Raw genomic sequence first — 20746 nt, 5'->3', positions numbered from 1 at the left:
CTAGGTAGTGAGAAATTAAATTCTTCTAGTCGTTTTTCTTTAAAGTGTTTTTTTTTATAAATGGGTTAGAGATTAGTGCCGGGTTTTTGTTTGGTGGTTTTTTTTTTTTTTTTATTTGAGATCTTTACACTGCAAATGAAGTTTCCCATGTTTGTTTAAAAACACAGAAAGAGCAGAAGTGGATTATGTTGTCCTTTTCACCAAAATAATTAGCGTTATAGGATGATGACTTTTTTTGTGGCATAGTCTGCAGGAGTAATGGGTAAAGTCAGGAAATTGAACCTGCCTTCTACTGTAGTCTAATGATGCGTGGAATCTTACCCATTCATTCACAGCATCCTTTGCTCCAATAAGCTTTGCAATCAAGGCCAAAGAAAACGACCTTCTTCCTTTGGAGAAAAACCGTGTTAAATTAGATGATGACAGTGATGAGGAGGAAGAGGAGGGAAAGGAAGGCCAAGAGAGTGCTAACAGTGCATCAAACCATACTCCAGCAATTACTGCTCCTTGTACTGCTCCTGAAGAGAAAAAGCCTCAACTTACACAGGAGGAGTTGGAAGCTAAACAAGGTATTCCATGCAGCACTGAAAACAAACTGGATTGAGTCCTTCACACAAACTGCGAAATGGCCATGTGTGACATTCTAGGTGTTTTGAATATTTTATGTGTCATATTAATAAGAACCAGAATTTTGTTCCCACAATTTCCTCCTTATTTTTAACAATGAAATCTTCATTGTTGCTCAAAGACAAACTTAGAGCACACAGGGGTGGTTGAATGCTTTGTCCTAATGCCTTATCTTTCTGAATTTTGTTTTGGTTTTTCATTACAACCTTCTAGTAAAGCACTGACTGTGTAGTTTCCAGATTGCATTAACAAAGCCCAGCAAAGACATACCTGTTTGTCATTTTCTTCAGTGAGCAGTGAATTGCTACAAGCTATTTTTCATTTATATAGCACGCCCATATAGAATGATATTGCCTTGTTGATGCTTTGTTGCTGTTATAATGCAATGCCATTAAATCTTTGTATGGGTTTTTCCTGTTACTGTGTTAATGTGCATTAGGGCAGAAGTGCATGCTGTGTGAATTTCAATGAAATAATGCTTTAAAAGAGGCCAGTTTCACCCATTCCTCCCCAAGGCTGTTTCACAGCAGAGTGTGCTTATTAAAGTGGATGCTCTGTCAGTATTTACCAGCTTAAAAATTCAGTATTTCTCACAACTATGAGTATGCCACAGGTATTTCGTTTTTAATTTTCAAAATGGTGGTTTTTTGCCTCGAAGTAGCAGTTGCTTTGTAAACTGCAGTAGCACAAAGTATGCTGTGGTGTTACATATCTAAAGCAAATATGAAGTTTTTTGTATGATAATAAAAATGAAGAGTAAAACACACTTGGGAAGATCTGTGTGTTGAAAAACCTGTGAACAAAACAATCTGGTTGCTTTGTATATATACCAAGTACAAAAATGAAAGTGAAAGATGAAAAACATTACACTAAGTAGCTGTTAGGTGCATAGTTAAATCAATTCGCTTATTCTCTTCATGTAATCATGTACAACATGTAATCACACTCAACAAAATCTGCTGGTTGTAACGATGAAACAGTTTCTGGAACAGCTCTTTCTATAAACATATTAACATATATTTAAATAGGGATGGAAACTGTGAAGATCACATCAGTGGAAAGAGCAAACTGGAGAGGTAGCATCACTTTAAGACTTAAAAAGCTTATCATTTTATGGAGCTAGTTTCTTTAGATAGCTTTTATAAATAGAAAAGGACAACTATCCTGAATAATCAGGATTGGATTTTTTTGTAATTTTAAGTTAGAAGTTTTTACTTCACTGCTTTACATCTGCTTTACATTAAGCAAATGATGTATGTATTAATTAAGATGGTTGGAGTTTCTTAATTTCAAGCTGATGTTCTTATCATGTCATTGAATGGCTACATTGGGAAGGTTTAAGAATGGCTGGAGGGGCTGTTTGGGATGGGGATGGGTGTTTGTTTTAAGGAAGCCTGAGTTCCCCAAGCATGACTCACTCTGAACTTAATGCTTAATTGTCTTTTTTAGCAAAGCAGAAACTAGAGGATAGATTAGCAGCTGCAGCAAGGGAGAAACTTGCGCAGGCCTCCAAAGAATCCAAGGAGAAGCAGCTACAAGCGGAACGCAAAAGGAAAGCTGCCTTGTTCTTGCAGACCCTGAAAAACCCTTTGGCAGAGGCAGAAACTGAGAAGATAGAGGAGAACTCCTTCAGTAGTGAGGTAAGCAAGAAATAAATTTCCCTTTCCCATAAAGCTGGTAGAAAACTTACCTCTAGAATGTGACTCTGACAGTATGTTATGAACTTGACTGATGAAATAGAAGCTTTTCTAAATGGAGAGAAATTTGAATTTTAAACATTGTTAAAATGTATGTCTCTCATCTGTCATTAAAGAACTGGTAGAGAAGTAGGCTGCACAATTCCTAGGTCAGTTAGACAGGTACAGAAAGGAAAAGGTGCTTCCATGTTTTAACTATGTACTAGTGAACCAAGTGTTGGAATGCTCACCTTGCAAGAATATTGGGATGGCTTACTTAAGCTGTGAAACTTTCTCATTTGATGTGTATATTGATGGTTTTGCTGTACATTACAAATATAAATAGTGATGAAGTAGAATCTCGGGTTCCTGGGTTTGGAATTACATTGCTTTCAGAAAAGCCAGTAAAATCACTCTTGGTTGCACTAGTCAAGCAAAAGGTAATCTCTGGATACCGATGGAAAATTTAAGCTTTTGATTGTGACAGACTGGCTACAAGAAATAATGACATGGCTTTCAATTGTTTCCTTTCCCTCAGAAAGAATTCCAGTACCTAGCAAGTAGTTCATTGCCCAGTTCTCGATTTTTCCAAATAAATCATGGATTACCCATCAAAACACTTTGAAGAGAAAAGTTGAAAGAGGCGTACCTGCAGTTTAGGTGATCCATACCAGCAGAGAGTGGCAGATATGTGAATTAAGTGTGGTCACATCCCAAAAGAGATCCTGTTTGGGTTTTTCATTGCTACTGCTAACAAATTTTCCCTGACATAAGTGTTCAGTACTTCTCTTTTTAGTTATATATTGAAGAGTGAATGCAAAGAGACAATGACAATGCGAAACTCCCCATATTTGCGGTTCTGCTCTTTTTCCCAAGGGAATTTGTCAAGGACATGGACATTCCTAAGCTAAGGATCCTTTGATATTTTTCTTTAAGAGAATGCCTGAAATAACCAGTGAGAGCTGACTCTTTTTTAGAAGAGCAGATGAGTGTTCTTGCTCACATCTGAACTTACTGAAGTTCAGCTTAGAACTTGCTAGTGAACTTCTCAAAAAAAACTATACCCTATCCCACTTCTCAGTAAATTGAATTTCTAGAAACTTCTTTTTCTTCTTCCACAGAAGTACAGTCTCAGAGAAGGCATCTATTTTCTCTTACACAAAAAATTCCAGTGTATTTGAGAATTTTAAAGTAATCAGTTTCACTGTTTCTTACCAGTAGAAATTGTTTATTATTAAAGGGTTTATTTAGCATTTCAGATGTGTATTTAAATATTTTCTGATGTGACCTTGCTTTTTAAAAATAAATTGGCTATTGTATTGGGAGTGCTTGTACTGTTTTAATGAAGAGTCAAAAATGCCCTAATGTGTTTGGAAGTAGTATTCCTGCTAAATGTGGTTTGCTTAGTGACACGCTTGCCTAGATACATGTATATAGACTTTTGAAGATAAAAGCTTATTTTGAAACATAAATGTTTTTCAAGCTTGTTTTTTCATTTGCCATATTCAAAAAAGCATTCATTTCCATTCATTTCAAATAATCTGCCTTTTATTCTCCTTGCCTGTTTTGCCTAATTGTAACAGTCCATTTGAGTTAAGAAATCATATTAAAGAACGATGAGTGAAATAATACTGCAGATTTGTTAACCTCTGTTCTATTTACCCTGAGAACCCAGTATGCTGCATTATGATGTCTGAATCAGCTTGTAAATAAATATGTAGCACTGGTTTGGTTTTTTAAGCTTTTTCAGTAGTGTTTCAGACTTTCAGCCATGTTTCAGACTAAAGATGCATCTAACGATACTGATTGCAAATGTAACAAGAGATTACTACAGTGGCTGTAATATAAAGTATGTTAAAAAGTTGAGCGAGACAGATATGTAAAATTTTGGTAGTTTGGTCAATGGAACTAATTGGGGTAATTAAATCAGAAAACTAATTAAATCAGAAAACAAAGAAAAAATTAAATACTTGTGTCCTCCAAAAACGTCACTAAATGTATTTCATTTCTTGTTTTGGGGGTAGGAACATCCAATGACGAATCGAGGAAACAAAGACTGATATACACTGGTCAGAGTTAATTTAGTGACATGACTTCTGTAGCTTAAAATTTGTCTCAAAAATGGAGGAATGGCTGAGTTGTATAATAAAGCACAAAGAGGAGTTGAGAATATCTATGGGAGGTGCATAATCTCCATTACATTGCCCCAGCCTAATAAGTATATTAAAAAAACAGTAATGCTATTTATGTGTATACACAGCGTACATTTGTGCTGAAAATCTGTTTATCACGATGTGCAGAAATAAATTAAATGCACAAAGCATTTGTGACCTCTGTCAGATTTTCCTGATACCTTGTATTTATTGAAAGGATCACTGGTACCAAGTGTACATTACATCTTTGAATGAAATCGATTCTACTAACTGCAGGTAAAGGACAGTCAGTACCCCAGAACAGAGCGCTTCTAAGCTGTTTTGGCTTCAGCTGAGTCTTAAAAATAGTTTGTTCTGTGTTTTCCATAGCTGAATTGTTTCTTTTATATGGCTTCCTGTTTTACTTTAAAGTGAAATCAAGCAAGAGAAACAAAAGACTGAAAAAACTTGAGCAGTGAAGCAGCACAGCTTTTCACAAATGGCTCCTTACCGTCCTTGCATGCATTAGAACAGCACAGTTAGGCATAGTGTTTCCTCAGACCAGTACTTGGAAAGCATGGAGCTTATTTTAGTTTGCAGAACTGATGAACTTCCAGTGATGCTGTGGCCAGTGAAGTCTGTGCCCTTGTTCAGGATATGGAGAAACAGTAAAAGGTTGATGTTTCCCTTCTTGTGCTTACATATATAATTCATATAGACTCTTGGTCTTGGTACACATAGACTCTTCAGCACATCTGTCAGTGTCACTGAGAAGTTGCCTTCATTCTGCAGTGAATGTAGGTTCCTTGTCCTGGAACAGCAAACAACTGCAGTTCTACCATGCTGAGCTGAAATATGCCAGGTTATATGGAGTGCTTCACTAAACTGCCTTTTTTACTTCAGAACAAATAAAGTAAGGTGTTTCATGATCTGAAATGCAAATCTCATTCCAAAATTACTTAATTCAAATTTTAAGAAATAAGATTATATATCCTCGGTAGTGGGACGTGGCATGTTTTGTTCTGCATGTTTAAGTGTCATATTTTACTCTGTGTCAGAAATGTTTTAGTGGTGATAGTGCTTTGATAGCCATGTAAAAGCCAGTTGGTTATACCCAAACTTACCTGTATAAACCTTAGTATCTGATTTAAACAGAAGAGTAATCCACAGTCATTATGTTGCAAAATCAGACAAGCACATGATTTGAAAGTGATGCTTTTTTAATGGCTTGTCCCAAATGTCATCTGGTGTTATGCCTCTGAATATATAGATTCTATGGCACAAAGCAAAAGTTCCCTTCTTTTGGCTCTTTCATCTTCCCAGGTTTTGAAGCCCTGTTTTATCATTTGTTTCTTTAGATGACTTTTCCTTACTTTTGTCCTGTATGTAAATTTTTTTTTTCTTGTGGAAAGTAGTCCTATTTATGAGTGAAATAGAAGTGTGCTGTGTTTCAAAAATGAGATGCTCTTCTAGTTTTGTCAAGCATAACAGGGTTATCAACAGCTGTAGCTAGTGTATGTTTTTCACACTACTGTAGTTTATCCTACTTTTTTTTGCAGTGGACTGTAGATATTCCTGCATGCCTTTTTGAAATAATAATAATGTATAACATCATTTTAGGTTTTGTGTATTTTCTTTGTTAATTTTTGAGCAAAATATAATTGACTAATAAAAACCATCCCATAAGTATTTAAAGATAATTTTTTTTAATATTTTGGAACCATTCACTTTTTTCTTTACTTTTTTTGCAGACTATAGGTATCTACATCTTCTGATTAGCATGGGAGGGGAGGTTAGGTTTGCTTGTACATTCATCTGTCCTTTTGAAAAAGCAAGATAAAGAAAAAACATAAATGTCACATACTAATGTGGCATTTAGGGGGTTAGATAACTTGCTAGCCTTTGGAACTTTTTTTTATTGCAATAACCCTGCTTTAAAAAACTACATGAGGGTTGCAATTCCTTATAGCATAAATACTTAAGTCATTATTAAATGGGGGAACCAGGGTAAATATTAGGAACTGCCATTTTAATTAAGATAGGTGAAGAGGTAAGAATATTTATGCGTTGATTTTTAGTTTTCAAAGTGCTCAAAATAAAAGGGTATATTGATCCACACAGCAAACAGATTCACAGCCACTAATTTCCTTGCAGTTGGCCCTGTCAAAATCTCTGTTTTTGAAGACCTTACCATGGTCAGTGTACTGCTAAAAGGTGTTTTTTGGTGCAGCAGAGTAACCCTGATAAAACTGTTGAGTCTTTGAGTTCCTATAGAACAAATTCTGTAGGAGCATATTCTATAAGAAATACTTTTATCTCTTCAAATTAACATTTTGGGCCAGTTCATGAATACTAGGACTGACAGGCTTCTAAATAGAAATAACAGCTTGCTTTGTTCCACAAATCAATGAATACATAAATAATACACTTCCATTGCTGGTAGGCAGCTGCTTTGTAATTCTCAGTCAGGGAATACTTCACTATAAGCTTTGAGGAACCTGGAGTAAGAAAGATAGAGTGGTAGAAAAGAATCTGGAGTACTTTTGGATTTTAGTGACCTGAAAGAATTGTTGATTAACTTTTTACAGTTCTGACATTCTTCACTCTTTGCAGTTTTTATCTAACATAGGATTCCAATTGCTGTAAAATGCATATAAGCTGTTTGTAATATTATTGATGATGTCCTTTGCTAGTTGAACCAGACACAGTGCTAGGGGTTTTTTCCTGTTGCAATAAGCATGTTCTGGTTAATTTCTAATTTTGACTTTAAGTATTGATTAAGTAGTGTAACCTCAAAATAACTGATGTATGTTCTGGGCTTACGAATACTGCAAATATGCAAGTGCACTGAAGTACTCATTTCTGTTCTCATATGGCTATAAATTCTCCCTATTTACAGAGCTCTTTCCTAATCCGTTCCTGCTAAACAAGAGTTGTCAAATCATGTTTTGGCATTACTTGTGTCAGATTTGCTTCAGTCATGCAAATAAAATGCTGAAGAACAACTCTGCCAGAGAATTTGTCTGACAGCATAGCATTTAATAAAGGCCAAAAAAACCGTGCTGTTTAGTAGGCCAAAAAAACAGACAAAGAAGTGAGATTCAGTGAATGCTATCTGAATGTTTGCAGTTTAACTTCTTAGAAGAGCTCTCAGACAATGTAAATCTCTCATCCCTTGAGATGCGTAATAAATTTCATCAGGTGACAGGTTTGTTTCCATGCCTTCCGAAACGGTTCTGCTGGCCTGCATATTGGCAGAGCCTGCTCAGTGTCATTCATTTATTAACTTCCTTCTTGGCAGTGATAGGAGAGCTTGTGTTTTATATGGCCGAACAAACCTGAGCAGTGAAAACCATTGGGTTTTTCTCCTCTCTCATTTTCCTCTTAATGCTACTTTGCCTACAGCTTTTTCATTTGAAGCTACTAGAGGTGTCTACTTCAAGGCAGACTGGGCTATTCCATATTCAGTAGTGTTCAAAGCAGAGGCTCAGGTACCATATCAAGAGGTGAATAATGTTGTCAAAGGAATGAAAGTTGACTGTGGTGGCCTCTTAGTAAACTGGAGAAGAGGTGTCTGTGAGGTGCCTGCAGTTACACATGGGAGTTTGTGAAATTGGAAACAGGACTCTGGACTCAACCACTCAAATGACCATGCTGTAAAATGTTTATAATCTTTGAGGCAAGCTTCTTTAGTACTGCTTTGTTGCTGGTTTTGTAATAAATATTGTGATAACAGTTATCAGTTAAAGCATGAAAAAGTGTCATGTCTCTAACTTGAAGCAGTGCTGCCTTTTTGATTATTCAAATGTCATTGTTCAGTTACCATCTTTATGTATTCATGGTAGGAGAAGGGCAAAAAGAGAAAAAGATTACCTGTTTCTAATTTGGTTATTTCAGATTTTAATGTATTACTTTTTATTCCAGTCATAGTAAGTATCCTTGTATCAAACAGTGAAACTCAGATAAGGTGGAGCAGAAATTATGACAGGGAAACAGATTTCTCCAGTTGCCTTGAAATGGCAGCTGGGGGAATGACAGGCTTTGAAATGAGGTGCATATCTATGGTGCCTGACTTGAATTGTGCTAAAGAAGGCATTGAGCTGAATTCTCTGGGGTTCAAGGTGATAATTTGAAAATGTTGTGGTATGATTTTGCTTAATCTCCTTCAGCTGGAATTATTCACTGAACATTAACTGTGCATGGACCTGTTCTGTCTTGTGATCTTCCCAGTCGTTTACGTTTAGAACATTTATTTTGAAAAGTTCAGGCACAATTTCTATCACTACTTGTTCATTTTGCTGTTGAAATTGTCATCCAAACAGCACAGTTCATGGAGGAAAGTGACCCTAAAACTTAGTTTTGAATGTCACTAGTTCCTGATTGTATTTCTAGGTTTATCCTGTTTTAAGTAAAACATGTAAATAAACTAAAAGATACCTGATAGTACCCATTCTTTTAGAACACATTTCTTCTAAAAACTAAAGATGAAAAGTTCAGAACTATGTCCTGATTAAGCTGACAATCTTAGTATGCATATACCAACTTGCATGTGTATCTTTGGGAAACTGTACAGGCCTCCATTAAATTTTTCTTTATGCATGTGTTTGAAGATGTCAGCCTTACTTCTGAACATTTTCGTAATCCCAATGCAGCACTAGCTAACTTTGACTAATTTTGGAAACTGATCACTGTTCTTTGTTTATCTTTGATTTTAGAGCGTCAGTAGTATACCATGTCCTGTGACTGCAGTCAGAACTTTACCCACCTTAGAAGGTAAACAAGCAGAAAGGCCTTCAAGCAGAAGCAGAGATCCTCCTAGGGATGAAGAAAAGGAAAAGAAAAGGAAAAAACACAAGAAAAGATCTCGGTCAAGATCTCGATCACCATTCAAGTATCATTCATCATCTAAGTCCAGGTCTAGATCACATTCAAAAGCAAAACACTCGCTTCCCACTGCCTATAGGACTGTCAGGCATTCAAGGTGGGTTTGGAAACCAAACATATTCTTTAGCGTTCTGTGTGGGTTAAAACGTAAAACGTCTTTGCACTTCTTCCATTACATAGGTGTTTTTATACCCATTGCAAAGGTCACAGTCACCTTGAAGGCAGTATGTGGCACATACAGATCGAATGTGGCAGGTCTTTTGAAAGTCCTTTTAGTGAAATAATGAATCAGTAATCTCTTATTACATAGTACAAAACTTTTACCAGTAAATGCTTTTTCCTGATCTTCTTTGAAATACCTGGGGATAGTACATAGAAATGGGATGATAGCAGGAAGAGAGCTTGCTAATAAATCTGTGTCTGTTACTGGAGCAAAGTAACTTAGACAATATTCAGATAAGAAATAGAGGTAGAGTACTAGGTGGTTGAGCAGCAAAGCTCAGAGGAAAACAAAGCAGTTGAGTAACAAGTGAAAAAATATGATGGAAATATATGGCAGGAATCCAAGAAGAGTGTGAACAGAGGTGAAAGAGAGAGATACTACAGAAGAGTGTAACCCAGTGCTGTTAACTTTGTACTTAATCATTAATGAGATTAAATACACTATGCTAATTATCCAGCTATAAGATGATGTATATTGTGTTTTACTGATACTGTTAATTCTGTCAAAGATATTTGGGTCTAGGCACCTTCAAAGCTTACTGTCTGTAAATGCTTTTCTGCAGTGAAGTTACTATGGTCAGTAGGAGGGGCTTTGAGGGTGCATTCTGTGGATCAGTGTACAGAACAGTGTAACTACTTGTGTAGCTTGTAGTTCAAGCAAATTGCACATAAATACTGCCACAGCTGTATAAGTATGTGATGCATATGAAAACCTGTAGTAGTTCCTCTTTTTGTCTCTGTCTCATGCCTGAAAAAAGCTGCTAGCCTCTGATGACAGTGTCTTAGTTTTCTTGTGCTTTTTTGTTTAATGAAGTATCTTAACTACACTAGCAGGAGTGTTAACATGTTACAACTTACTGGTTTATACGTAATTTTTGAGTTTAAGAGCAATACTTTTCTGCAGAAATCTCTGCTATTCAGAGATGCCAGGAATTAAATAAGCGCAACTTGGACTGAAACGATCAGTCCGACATGCTGCTTATTTGACTACCTTTGACAGTAAGTTGTCATGACATGCTATGTCTTAACCAAAAGTCATCAAGAATAGGTAATCTGTAGGAGTTAATCTTGTGTTTGCCTCCTCGGACAAATCAAATGACAAGCACACAACAGCATGAAAATCATGAATCACCACAACACCTGATTAAATTTGGTTAGATATTTCCTTGAGGAGCTGTTGAATTCTGAAATCTCAGAAGTCTAATAAGCTTGATGCTGGCTGGCTGAATTTTAAAATTATTTAGAAGAATAGCACCAGATTTTGCACTGAAAACACTTTGCATATTTTAACTTCATAGAAGTTAGAGCTGAACAGGAAAGGCCTTGAAGAAGAAATGGTGATGATTGAAGGTGTGCTTTATTGAAGGTGTTTGCTATGCCTTAACATACTGTATTTCCAAAGTTAGAGCTCTTGCTCCTGAAACAGAAAAATTGTTGAATAATCAAGAGCAAGAGGCTGATTCATAACCCTTTTAGATACTGATGTGTTTTGATTCTCAAATGTTTAGGCAAAAATAGTACCTTGTCTTAATTGCGACAAAAAGGCTCATGTTGTTGCCTAGATAGAAGATATTACTGGTATTTTTTATCATTATTATTATTTGTTCTTATTTTACTGTTGTTTCAGATAAAATAATTTCAGTGCATTGCGTTGCTTCATTCAAAGCTTGGCATGTTTCACATATCTTTGCTAATCAGTTTTCCTTAGAACAGTATTCTTCAGCTTCACCTAGAACAGTTTTCTTCCCTAGCTTCCCAAAGCACTGGATATTACAGCTTTCAGCTGAATGAATAGTTTCGTAAAGAGCCATCCTCTCCTGGAATGAAGTGTAAACTGTTTCTCGATGTTAATATGTTCATTGTGTATTAAGTGGATGGCGCTTGGAGACAGTCATTACTGTGTGGACAGTGATGCTAAATTACTTTCAAACAGCCCTATTTTGAGTATCTGTGCAGTATTTGAATGCCCCAGTCTAATGATGTTGCCTTATTTTAATCTGTTCAAAATACAGATTAAAAATGATCTTTACCGTATAACTTATTGTGATAAGTTACTGGGGAATAAAATGTGGGAAGTGTAGATAAACATCAAAATTTGCAATAACATTCTTTGCTTTTTATTCAAGGAATGTTCAGGATACTTTGCAAGCTCTTCCTTTTTGGTTTATCATCTTGTTCTTTTTTTCCAAAATGCATATTGTGCTTAGGAATCCCACAAATGAACTTTGCAGTATACTTCTTTGTATAGCATTTTACATCACTTGCTTATCATTTATTTTTGCATTGTTAGAGGCTTAGAGGCTCTGCTGCATTTAAGAGTAGTCTTTGGTCATAAGATACAATTTTGAAACTGTTGGATTTTTTATATTTTCTTATGCATCTTCAGCCCTAATAAAGTTGAAAAATTCTGTTCCAATAACATGAAGTTGGTTCAGAGCATGTTTTGCATATTCATTTCTCAGGTTAACAGCCAAACCTATTTTACAGAAACAAGTTTAAAAAAATCATAGCTATATAGAGAACCCAGATAATACTAGCTTAATTGTAGCATGTGGTGTGCTAACGGCAATTCTCTGTATAAATGCTTGTTATTTTCTGGAACAAAATTAGTCCTATAAAGCTTGGTATCATGCAATTTTAATTCTAGACCTACATGACAGATTAAACAAGCCAAGTACACAGTAAACAGTGTCCCAGAGTTCTCTAAGGTACTGCAGAACAGACCTGTCATTCCCAGAGAGGTAATTAGTTATTACAAGTAAGTACTTGATATCAAAGATGGGGCATATTTATTAAATCTGTCTTGGAAAACAAAGGTTTTGGTATCTTAGTATTAAGTGTAGTAAATACTAAATCACTGTTTTTATTTCTCATGGGCTTCAAAGCACTGTTAAAGAATTGAGTCTGAGCTGTTTCTGATAGTGATGCTGGGTGTCAGAGGAGATGAAGGGAAGTGATTTGATTTGGTGAAATTTGGATGTTCATTTTGAACTAGAGATGGAAAGTCAAAACTTCAGTATTGCTGCTTTACTTTATACTGTTTAGTAATGGAGTAGTACTAAAGCACATAATATATCCAGTTAATGAATATTAGCAGTAATTGCTTGTATATTTTGTTAACAGGTTACTTTGTGGTAAGTTTGGATAGGGTGCACCTGTGTGGGAGTTTCTGTGAGACTTTTTGCCTCAGTATATCAGTAGACTTGGAAGTAGCTGTTCTTTGTTAAAAAAGATTGTTTGGTGTTGGGGTTTTTTTCTCCTACAAAAGTCATTTTCTTATTGCTGAGGCAGTGTCTAGTCACATAATTTTAATTCCACTTCTGTAATGAGACATGCCAAGCTTCATAACCCTTTGAACTTTTGGGACCCTTCTAAGCATAAGTCATAAAGGAACAAAATGCCTTCTGGAATTACAGTCTAATGAAAGTTACAATTTACATATTACAGTAAAACTGATTAGCTGTCTTCTAATTGTTTGGAGCAAATGGCCTAAGTTCTTAATATTTGGTGATTGGAAGAATGCTGTAGAACCACAAATGTCAGTTCATAAAAATAAAGCTAATGTCTTTTTCTTTCTGATTGTTTGGACTTTTTTAGGCTGGTCCATACAGGCGTGTTTCACTAAAGTTCAGCTTTTGGTTAAGGGACTAAGCCTTTTCAGGATTCTAGTTAATACCAAAACTAGGACATTTTAGTCTGGATGTGAAGTGTGTGCCTCCATATCACAGACTCACAGCATCCACAGCGACACTGAGCATGGAGCCGAGTCTGAGCACCTCATCAGTGGCAGCAGCAGCAGAGTCGAAAAATTATCAGGCAACTTGGGCAATGAAAAGATTTGACTGCTGGAGCTCTTTTGAGGGAGATCCTGGTAAAATGTCAAGGTGTCTGACTGAACCCAAGTTTTATAATCTGTTGGTCTTTTCCTTTTTTTTTAATCCTTCTGAATGGCTTGGTAAAGATCAGATTTTATAAGTGTCAAAGCAGTTAATTTGCAACAGTTATCTGCCATTGAGATTATTTCTTTTCAGTTGGGCTTTTTTGTTGTAGGTGTAACAGAAATGGCTCAGGACCTTGTAGGTGTGTATATATTATCTATATTATGTGAACCTGAAGCTCTCTGATCTTAACTGGGCATGCTTTCTATTTTCCCTTCTTGTTCTCCTCACTTTTCTAGGAAAAATATTTCAAGTCAAAGTGCTAGTGCCAAACAACACTGATAATGGGTTGTTGGTCACTTGCACTCGTGAAAATAGTGGCTGTGCTAGGGTTGTTCTGCAGCATCCAGGACATTTCCTGGACTTGTCAGTGTTCGACAGCCACTGCATCAAGAATGTGCATTTATCTCTGTGAGACATCAGTTCTAGAAGCACACCACTAATTTAAGAAGACAAGGTCAGGTCTGCCAATCCCAGGCTTTGTGCAAATTTGATTTCTGCATACCAATTTTAGCAAAATGTGTTGCCACAAAAGGTGACTAGAGTAAAAAAAAGTTTTTGCATCAAATAATACGGAAGTTGTCATAGCAGACAAGAACAAAAAATAATTTCTTTTTTTAGCCCCCTATTGGGCATGAAAAGCAATGGATAACTTCATCTCAAATGTCTTGGATAGGCAAGAAATTTTTATGTAGCTGACAAGTCTTGGAGACTAAATGCACCATGTTGGTATAAAATAGCTGTTTGCATTTGGTGAAGCACAATTCCACTGAAGTAAAAGTTTTGAAATAAGTAACAAAAAGCAAACTTTTGAATGTTTTTTCTCTCCTCAGGTCACGATCAAGGTCACCCCGGAGAAGGGCTCACACCCCAGAACGGCGGAGAGACGAGAGAAGCGTTCCCACAGCGTATCGCATCAGCAATAGTCCTGGGAACAGCAGGAAACGGCCCCGCTCCAAGTAAGGGCTCCTGGTCCTGGACAGTGGGGTCTTGGCATCCTAACAGCCTGATGGATTGTAGACTCCTTAGCTAGAACTTAACCGTTGTATCCTTTGTAGGTTCTGGAGATTTATTTTGATAGAAAAATACTTTTTCGGGAGAAAAAAAAATACGGATGCACTTCTTGTTCTTCCCTGCTCTTGCATAGGTTTGAACAGCAGCTGTACGGTCAAATTGGTGGATGTTAATACACTGCTGTTTGCTGGCCATGAGAGTTCAGATTTCACTGGGAGTTTCGTATTTCCCTCTTTTTGGGTCATTTTCTCATGCTGTGATTGTGCAAGCTGCATGACCTCTGTACAAGTCATAACACAACTACGATGTCAGCTTTCTTGACATCACATCATATCTGCATAAGGGCAGCACTGATTTAGCAAACAGTTATTTAACAGTTGTTTTACTGGCAGACTGGAATGTGAAGTATGAATCATGGTGTCATTTTGAGAGCATCCTGCATACAGTCATTCTTAAACTATTATAATCAAAATGGCATTTAGTCTTCAACTTCTTTCTCCATATGTCTTGTGGAATAAGAAAGAAAGAGATAACTTTCAGCTTCATTTAAAAAATTCTTTTGTTTCTTATGGCATCTCTTGATAGCCTGTAATTAATTTATGTGTGGTAGGTATAATTGAGAACTTCTTAAGTATACTTCAAATGATTTAGTTTTTACATTCATCAAATGTGGAATTAATGCAAATTGGGTTAAGCAGAAAATGTGGAAGCTTAAAATATTTGTTTTCCTATAAATGCGCAAAAGACGCTTTTTTCACATCTCCATGCTGTTCTTAATGCTGTGTTGGTGTGTCTGCTGCTTTAAATGCATTCAGCATTTAAAACTATAAAGTATTTTTAGAATTTTGCTACTCCAAGTTGTAAATTATAAGTTAGTAATTGTGAATAATATTGCTATATAGGTCAAAATTTTAAACTTCTGTTAGGCATCAAACAGGAGACCAGGAAGTGGCACAATAAAATATGGCAGTAAGTACAGAAGATGTAGACTGAAGAAGGAGTAACATGTAGTTAAACATAGATAAGGATATTTTGCAGCTCTGATTGCAGAAATTAAATCAGAAACTGTTTCAGCCCTGACGTGTTAAATTTTCAAGTAAAAATGTGATGGACCAGTTTCCGTGTTGAATTATGGAACAGATTTCTTCATCATTCAGCTGTTCTATTTGTTCATTGTAGTCTGAGATGAAAAACACTGAAAAAGCTTACAGTAAAATACTTTTCTTGCATGACAAATATTTGCCAAGATTTTCAAGAGTCAAATATGAGATCTGTTCACAGCTTGGTTACGTGAGGATGTTTAAAGAAACAAAGCGAATAAAGTACATAGCTAGTCAAGGAATAACTGACTTTGTAGTTGATGGTTTTGTGTAGTCATGAAAATGTTAGAGGCTGTGGGGTTTTTTGTCTGCCACTTAATAATTTTTTATTCAAGAAAAGTGTAAGGAGGTTTTGCAATTGTAAATCTTGAGTGTTTTCTCTATATAAAAATATATGTATTATGTCTCTATATAAAATATAATAGATCTCTGTATAAAAAATTGTGGGGTAAATTCTAAGGTTCAGAGTTGTACGTCGTTTATATGGAAATTCAATGCGTTACAGTATAGCACCTTTTAAAGTAGAAAATTCCCACAAAAATTCAAAGTAAAGGAATGAATAATATGATATTTAAAAGGTGGCTAAAAGTTTTAGTGTTCTAAGATGTTCTAGAAGCTTTAAGAACATTGCTCTGAATAGACTTCTAGGAGTGCATACTAGAGAGGGATGCTTATAGTGAGATATTGCCTACCTCTAATTAAGGCATCACTCTAGTTATTCTAATTATAGTAATATCAATAGTAGTGTGTAAATCATAAAGACATAAGTTCATAGCCAGGTAAAAAGATTCAGTAGTTTCATCTTTAATATATTACTAATTGAATTCTCTTTGAACTTAATATTGGCTTGCATGGTGACTATCTCTGTTCCCTTCTGTCAGTAATGAACACATCAGGTACCCATAAGTCCTTTGTTTCAGCTTCCATATTGACAAACATTTGTGGATCTAATTTCCAGGTCTGAAACATGGAAATTCTCATTTAGGCACACTGTTAGGTCCAGATTAGTCTGAGCGCAGTACACCATCTCATTTAAAATTTTGATCCTGTGGTTTGTTGCATTGCAGGTTGGATCACAAAGAAAAGGGAGGGTTTTTTTTGTTTTAAAAACCAAACAAACTGGATTTGCTTTATAGATATTTCATATAGCCATGATTCCATGTTTTGTTTATTTTATGAGCTAGGAAAATTGTAAGGGATATAAACTCTTACTTTTCTTGTTGCATCCTTAGTGTCTGTTGTTGTTTGGGAAGGAACTTCCCTCTAGCAAAATTATTCTGCAAATCTCCATTGAAAGGCTTTTTGTTGTTGTCCTGCATTCCAAGTGAGAACCTCAGGAACCAGAAGTTTCCTAATGTAGTATATTAAAAAGAGCTTCTGATAAAGTATTTTGTACAGCCATAAATGTGCGGTATTGGGTAAGACTAATGCTTGCTAAGTGCAAGAGAAACAGAAGTGTGCCAAGTAACTTCAGTGTAGCTAGTGTAATATTGCTTTAAATATTCTTCACTAAAATATTTTCTTCTCACAGAAGTCCCCATGAAAAGAAGAAGAAAAGGCGGTCTAGATCACGTACTAAATCCAGAGCAAGGTCTCCCTCACCATCCATGTCACCAGGCAAACCATCCACACACAAAAATTCTGTGCATTCAACTAGTGTCTCTCCTGTGGAGAGCAGGGAATCCAGCCAGGAACGCTCCAGGTACCGTACTCTGTTAGTGTCTTACTGCAGTGCTGCTGCCTCTTGACTGTCAGGGTGTCTGTGACCAGAGTCTGTGTGTGTGTGCAATGTGTGCTTATTGTGCTTATCAAAAGTAAAAGTCACTGGGCGCACAGCACTATCTGAATCAGTCTGATAAACATATTGGGTCTCTTTTGCTTTCTGGAGTAAATTTCTCAACCTTACAGGAAAACTGGTGCAGAAAATTCTACAACCTATTTCTAAGTTGGAAATTGGAAGCGTTCATGAAATGGGATAACTCTTTGAAGTAGAACTTTAATAGAGTGGTTTGAATTATAACATGTGTCAAGATTCATGATTAAATTATTTCTAGAATATAGAACAGCCCTGTTAAAAATTCTCAAGCTGCTGTTCAGATTTGTCAGAGCAGTTGTACAAGTGATTTTTCTGACCCTGACTTACATTCTCTGGTTGACTGAGAGAGCTGTTGACTAACATAGGAGAAACATGTACAATAAAACCCAAATCAAGATGGTGAGTGAAATGCATTTTCAAAACTTTTACTATAAATTTCTGATTTTATTTTTTAGGGGAGTTTCTCAGGAAAAAGATGGTCAAATCTCTTCAGCAATTGTGTCATCAGTGCAGAGTAAAATCACTCAGGTACAAATGGGCAAATTCAGAGTATATTGCCTAATTAAGTATGTCCAACATATTGCTTTTTTCTCTTACCACCTTGGGCAATTCTGAACTTCGCGTATGATGTAGAGACATGTTCACTGTCTTTTTTAATCTGTTTGCTTATGGGAGCAACGGTGTTGTTGCTTCCCTAGGTGCTGTCCTTTCAATTTTCATCAAGCCTCTAAAGACCGAGCTAAATTCATTAGGCTGCAGTTGTATCCACTGTAAAGATGCTAAAGTCCATGTTATGCTGCAATACTCCCTTTATCAACAGCCCATCTTACCATGTAGAGCTCTTCACAAGTTTCATGGAAGAAGGAAATATTTAACTTTTTTCAATTGGATAAGCCAACTTTAAAGGGAAAATTGTCTTAATTATGCTTTGAAAAATTCACAGTAGAAAATCAGAGCTGCTTTTTATATTCTGATGTTTTTTCAGTGGATAATTTATTCTTTCAATAAATAGATATTGTTCAAAAATATAGTTCTGCTATGGAAATAGTGGTAGTTGGAAATTGATACTTGTGGTCTAGTACCTTACATACAAAATTTGATCCATTTCTTATGACAAACCCTAAACAAGATTATTCAGGAAAAATAACAAGTATAGGCCGCAGAGGAAGAAAAAGGAGTGTTAATATCACAGCATTTCTTATGCTACCAAACAAATGCATGGGAAGTCGTGGTATGAGAAATGAGATACAAACTACAGCACGGTCTTCAAAGGAGAGTTAACATCTCACCCTTCAAACACATATACCCTTCAAAGATCATTGGTTTATGCATTTTTGGGTTAAATGTTGCTTATGGCATAGCATTTCCTATTTTAGTATTAGACTGCTTGTTTGAAGTACAGCTGTAAGAGAAGGAATGGTTACTTAAGCAAAATACAGTTCTTGGTTGCTATTTGCAAAAAGTAAAAAATAGGAATGAAACTTAGATGAATTTTGTACGATATTTCCCAATAGAGATGAGTTAAGCAGCTCTTTATCATTAAGGGCTCCAAAAAATGGAATTTAACTAATTATTAAATTGTTGTGCTGCCATTGTCCTGCCTGACCCTAACCAAGTCAGTATTTTTTCTCATTCAGATCCTTCCATCTGTAAAGCAGAAGGAGTAATGATGCTAAATTCCCCTCTGGTGTGTTTTGAGAACTTCAGATGCAATACGCTTTAAAAGCACTAAGGAGTTTATTTATGTTGCCTTTGTGAACAAATGTTTAAGTAACTCAGATTTGTTACCAATACACACTTTTTATTTTGTCATCATTTTTTGCAACCCAGTTATTCAATGCCGTTTACATGAAATTTCATTTCTTTTTGTAATGCTGTTCCAACTGGCTGCTCAGACAAGACTGTTTGCTTTTACAGTCACTGTCATATGAAAAAATGCCTCTGCTGTGTAAATTTTTGGTTCAGATTTACAAAAAACCAGGAAAAAACCTTTCTGTTTTAGAGTAATTGTTACATTCTTTTCTTACCAGCTCTCTCTCTTTTTCTCTTTTCTTTTTTCCCATTTTAAACCTCCAGTGGTTAGTAATTGTGTGTTCATTACAGGATTTCTTTGAAGATGTGGTCATAGTTTTTCTATACCAATTGATATGATTTCTGTGCTTTGTTGTGTAGAAACTGCTTGATATATTTATGCAGAGCACTGTTGCATTCTGGTAAAACCAGAATTCAGTTGCTGTCATAGGAACTTTGTCCAAATTATTTGACTCATTTAGCCTAGGAGCTAAACATTTGATAGTCATGAGTCCAAGTATCCCACATGACTGGAATGCACACTAACCCTTTCAGGTGGAGTTTTTCAGTCATGTGTTTTAGCTCTTTTCAAACATCAGACATGTTTGATCATTTTCCTTTTATTGTCTACAGGATCTTATGGCCAAAGTGAGAGCAATGCTTGCAGCTTCCAAAAACATCCAAACCAGTGCCTCCTGAGACCTGTTGGAGCTGACCATCAATAAATTGTGAGGAAAGAACAATTGAAAAAGAACTGCCTCATCTCAAATGTACAGCTGAGTTTGGCTCACTTGGTTCACAACTCGCCTAATTTACCGGAACTCAAGAAGCTAAAACCTATCTTTCTGTACAGAAGCATCTCCTTGAAATTTCATTAAATTTTTTCAGCCAGAATATCTTTGAAAAGTTTTTGGGTTTTGTAAATTGATTTTTTTGACTAATTCTTCGATAACATTTTATGATCAGCAGTCTGTATGTGTATATTTGTAAATACTATGTTTCTGTGAAAAGTATTACACAATAATAAAGAAGGAAACATCTTTCATTAGCTAGAGTTTTTGTGGAGTCCTTAATTGTTTGCAGTTAATTTTGTTACAAATTAATTGTTTTTTTATTATTTTCTGCTTTTTAATTTGACAGCTGTCTTTCCTGCTGACCATCTTAAGCTGAGAAATTCTGTTTATTTTCCTTCATGCACAGGATGATCTCAGAAAAATGCTTGTATACTTGGATGTCAGTAGCAGACAGTTTTTGAACAAGGCAAAATTTGTAGCTGGTGGCTGGTGGTGGTGTGACTGCAGTCCCTGCTGGGCTACCTGGTAACATCCATCACAGCATTTGTGTAGAGGCCCAGAGAAGGACACTGATGGAGTGCAGGGAGGGAGAAAAGTTCCCAGCTCTTTTTTCTGCAGGTATTTTGCAGCAGGAATGGTTGGGTTTCTTTCTGTATTATGGGATTTTGGGTGCATAGGAGAGAAATCAAGGGATGGTGATGCTCATAGGCAACTCTGCTGCTCGTGCCAGCAGTCAGAGCTGAGCTGAGGGA

The 20746-nt window shown here is 36.1% G+C and overlaps 1 protein-coding gene across 5 annotated transcripts in view; it reads left to right on the top strand.

Annotated features, from left to right (window-relative positions):
• The window catches only part of SFSWAP (splicing factor SWAP), a 36415-nt gene extending 16161 nt beyond the window's left edge, over positions 1–20254 (top strand). For 2 of the 5 annotated variants that reach the window (XM_059484903.1, XM_059484906.1), the window contains exons 12-19: positions 336–569; positions 2077–2267; positions 9151–9416; positions 13270–13425; positions 14313–14438; positions 17125–17295; positions 17865–17937; positions 19834–20254. In XM_059484903.1, coding sequence (XP_059340886.1) covers positions 336–569; positions 2077–2267; positions 9151–9416; positions 13270–13425; positions 14313–14438; positions 17125–17295; positions 17865–17937; positions 19834–19899 — 1283 coding nt within the window. In that variant the 3' untranslated portion in view covers positions 19900–20254. Of the gene's footprint in view, positions 1–335; positions 570–2076; positions 2268–9150; positions 9417–13138; positions 13426–14312; positions 14439–17124; positions 17296–17864; positions 17938–19833 lie in introns of those variants that run through there. The other 3 variants (XM_059484904.1, XM_059484905.1, XR_009419666.1) reach the window with 3 other exon arrangements.
• Positions 20255–20746: the final 492 nt, after the last annotated feature.

This window comes from Ammospiza nelsoni, chromosome 18 (genome assembly GCF_027579445.1).
Source record: "Ammospiza nelsoni isolate bAmmNel1 chromosome 18, bAmmNel1.pri, whole genome shotgun sequence".
Taxonomy (NCBI): domain Eukaryota; kingdom Metazoa; phylum Chordata; class Aves; order Passeriformes; family Passerellidae; genus Ammospiza; species Ammospiza nelsoni.
This window is presented reverse-complemented; position numbering and strand designations above follow the sequence as displayed.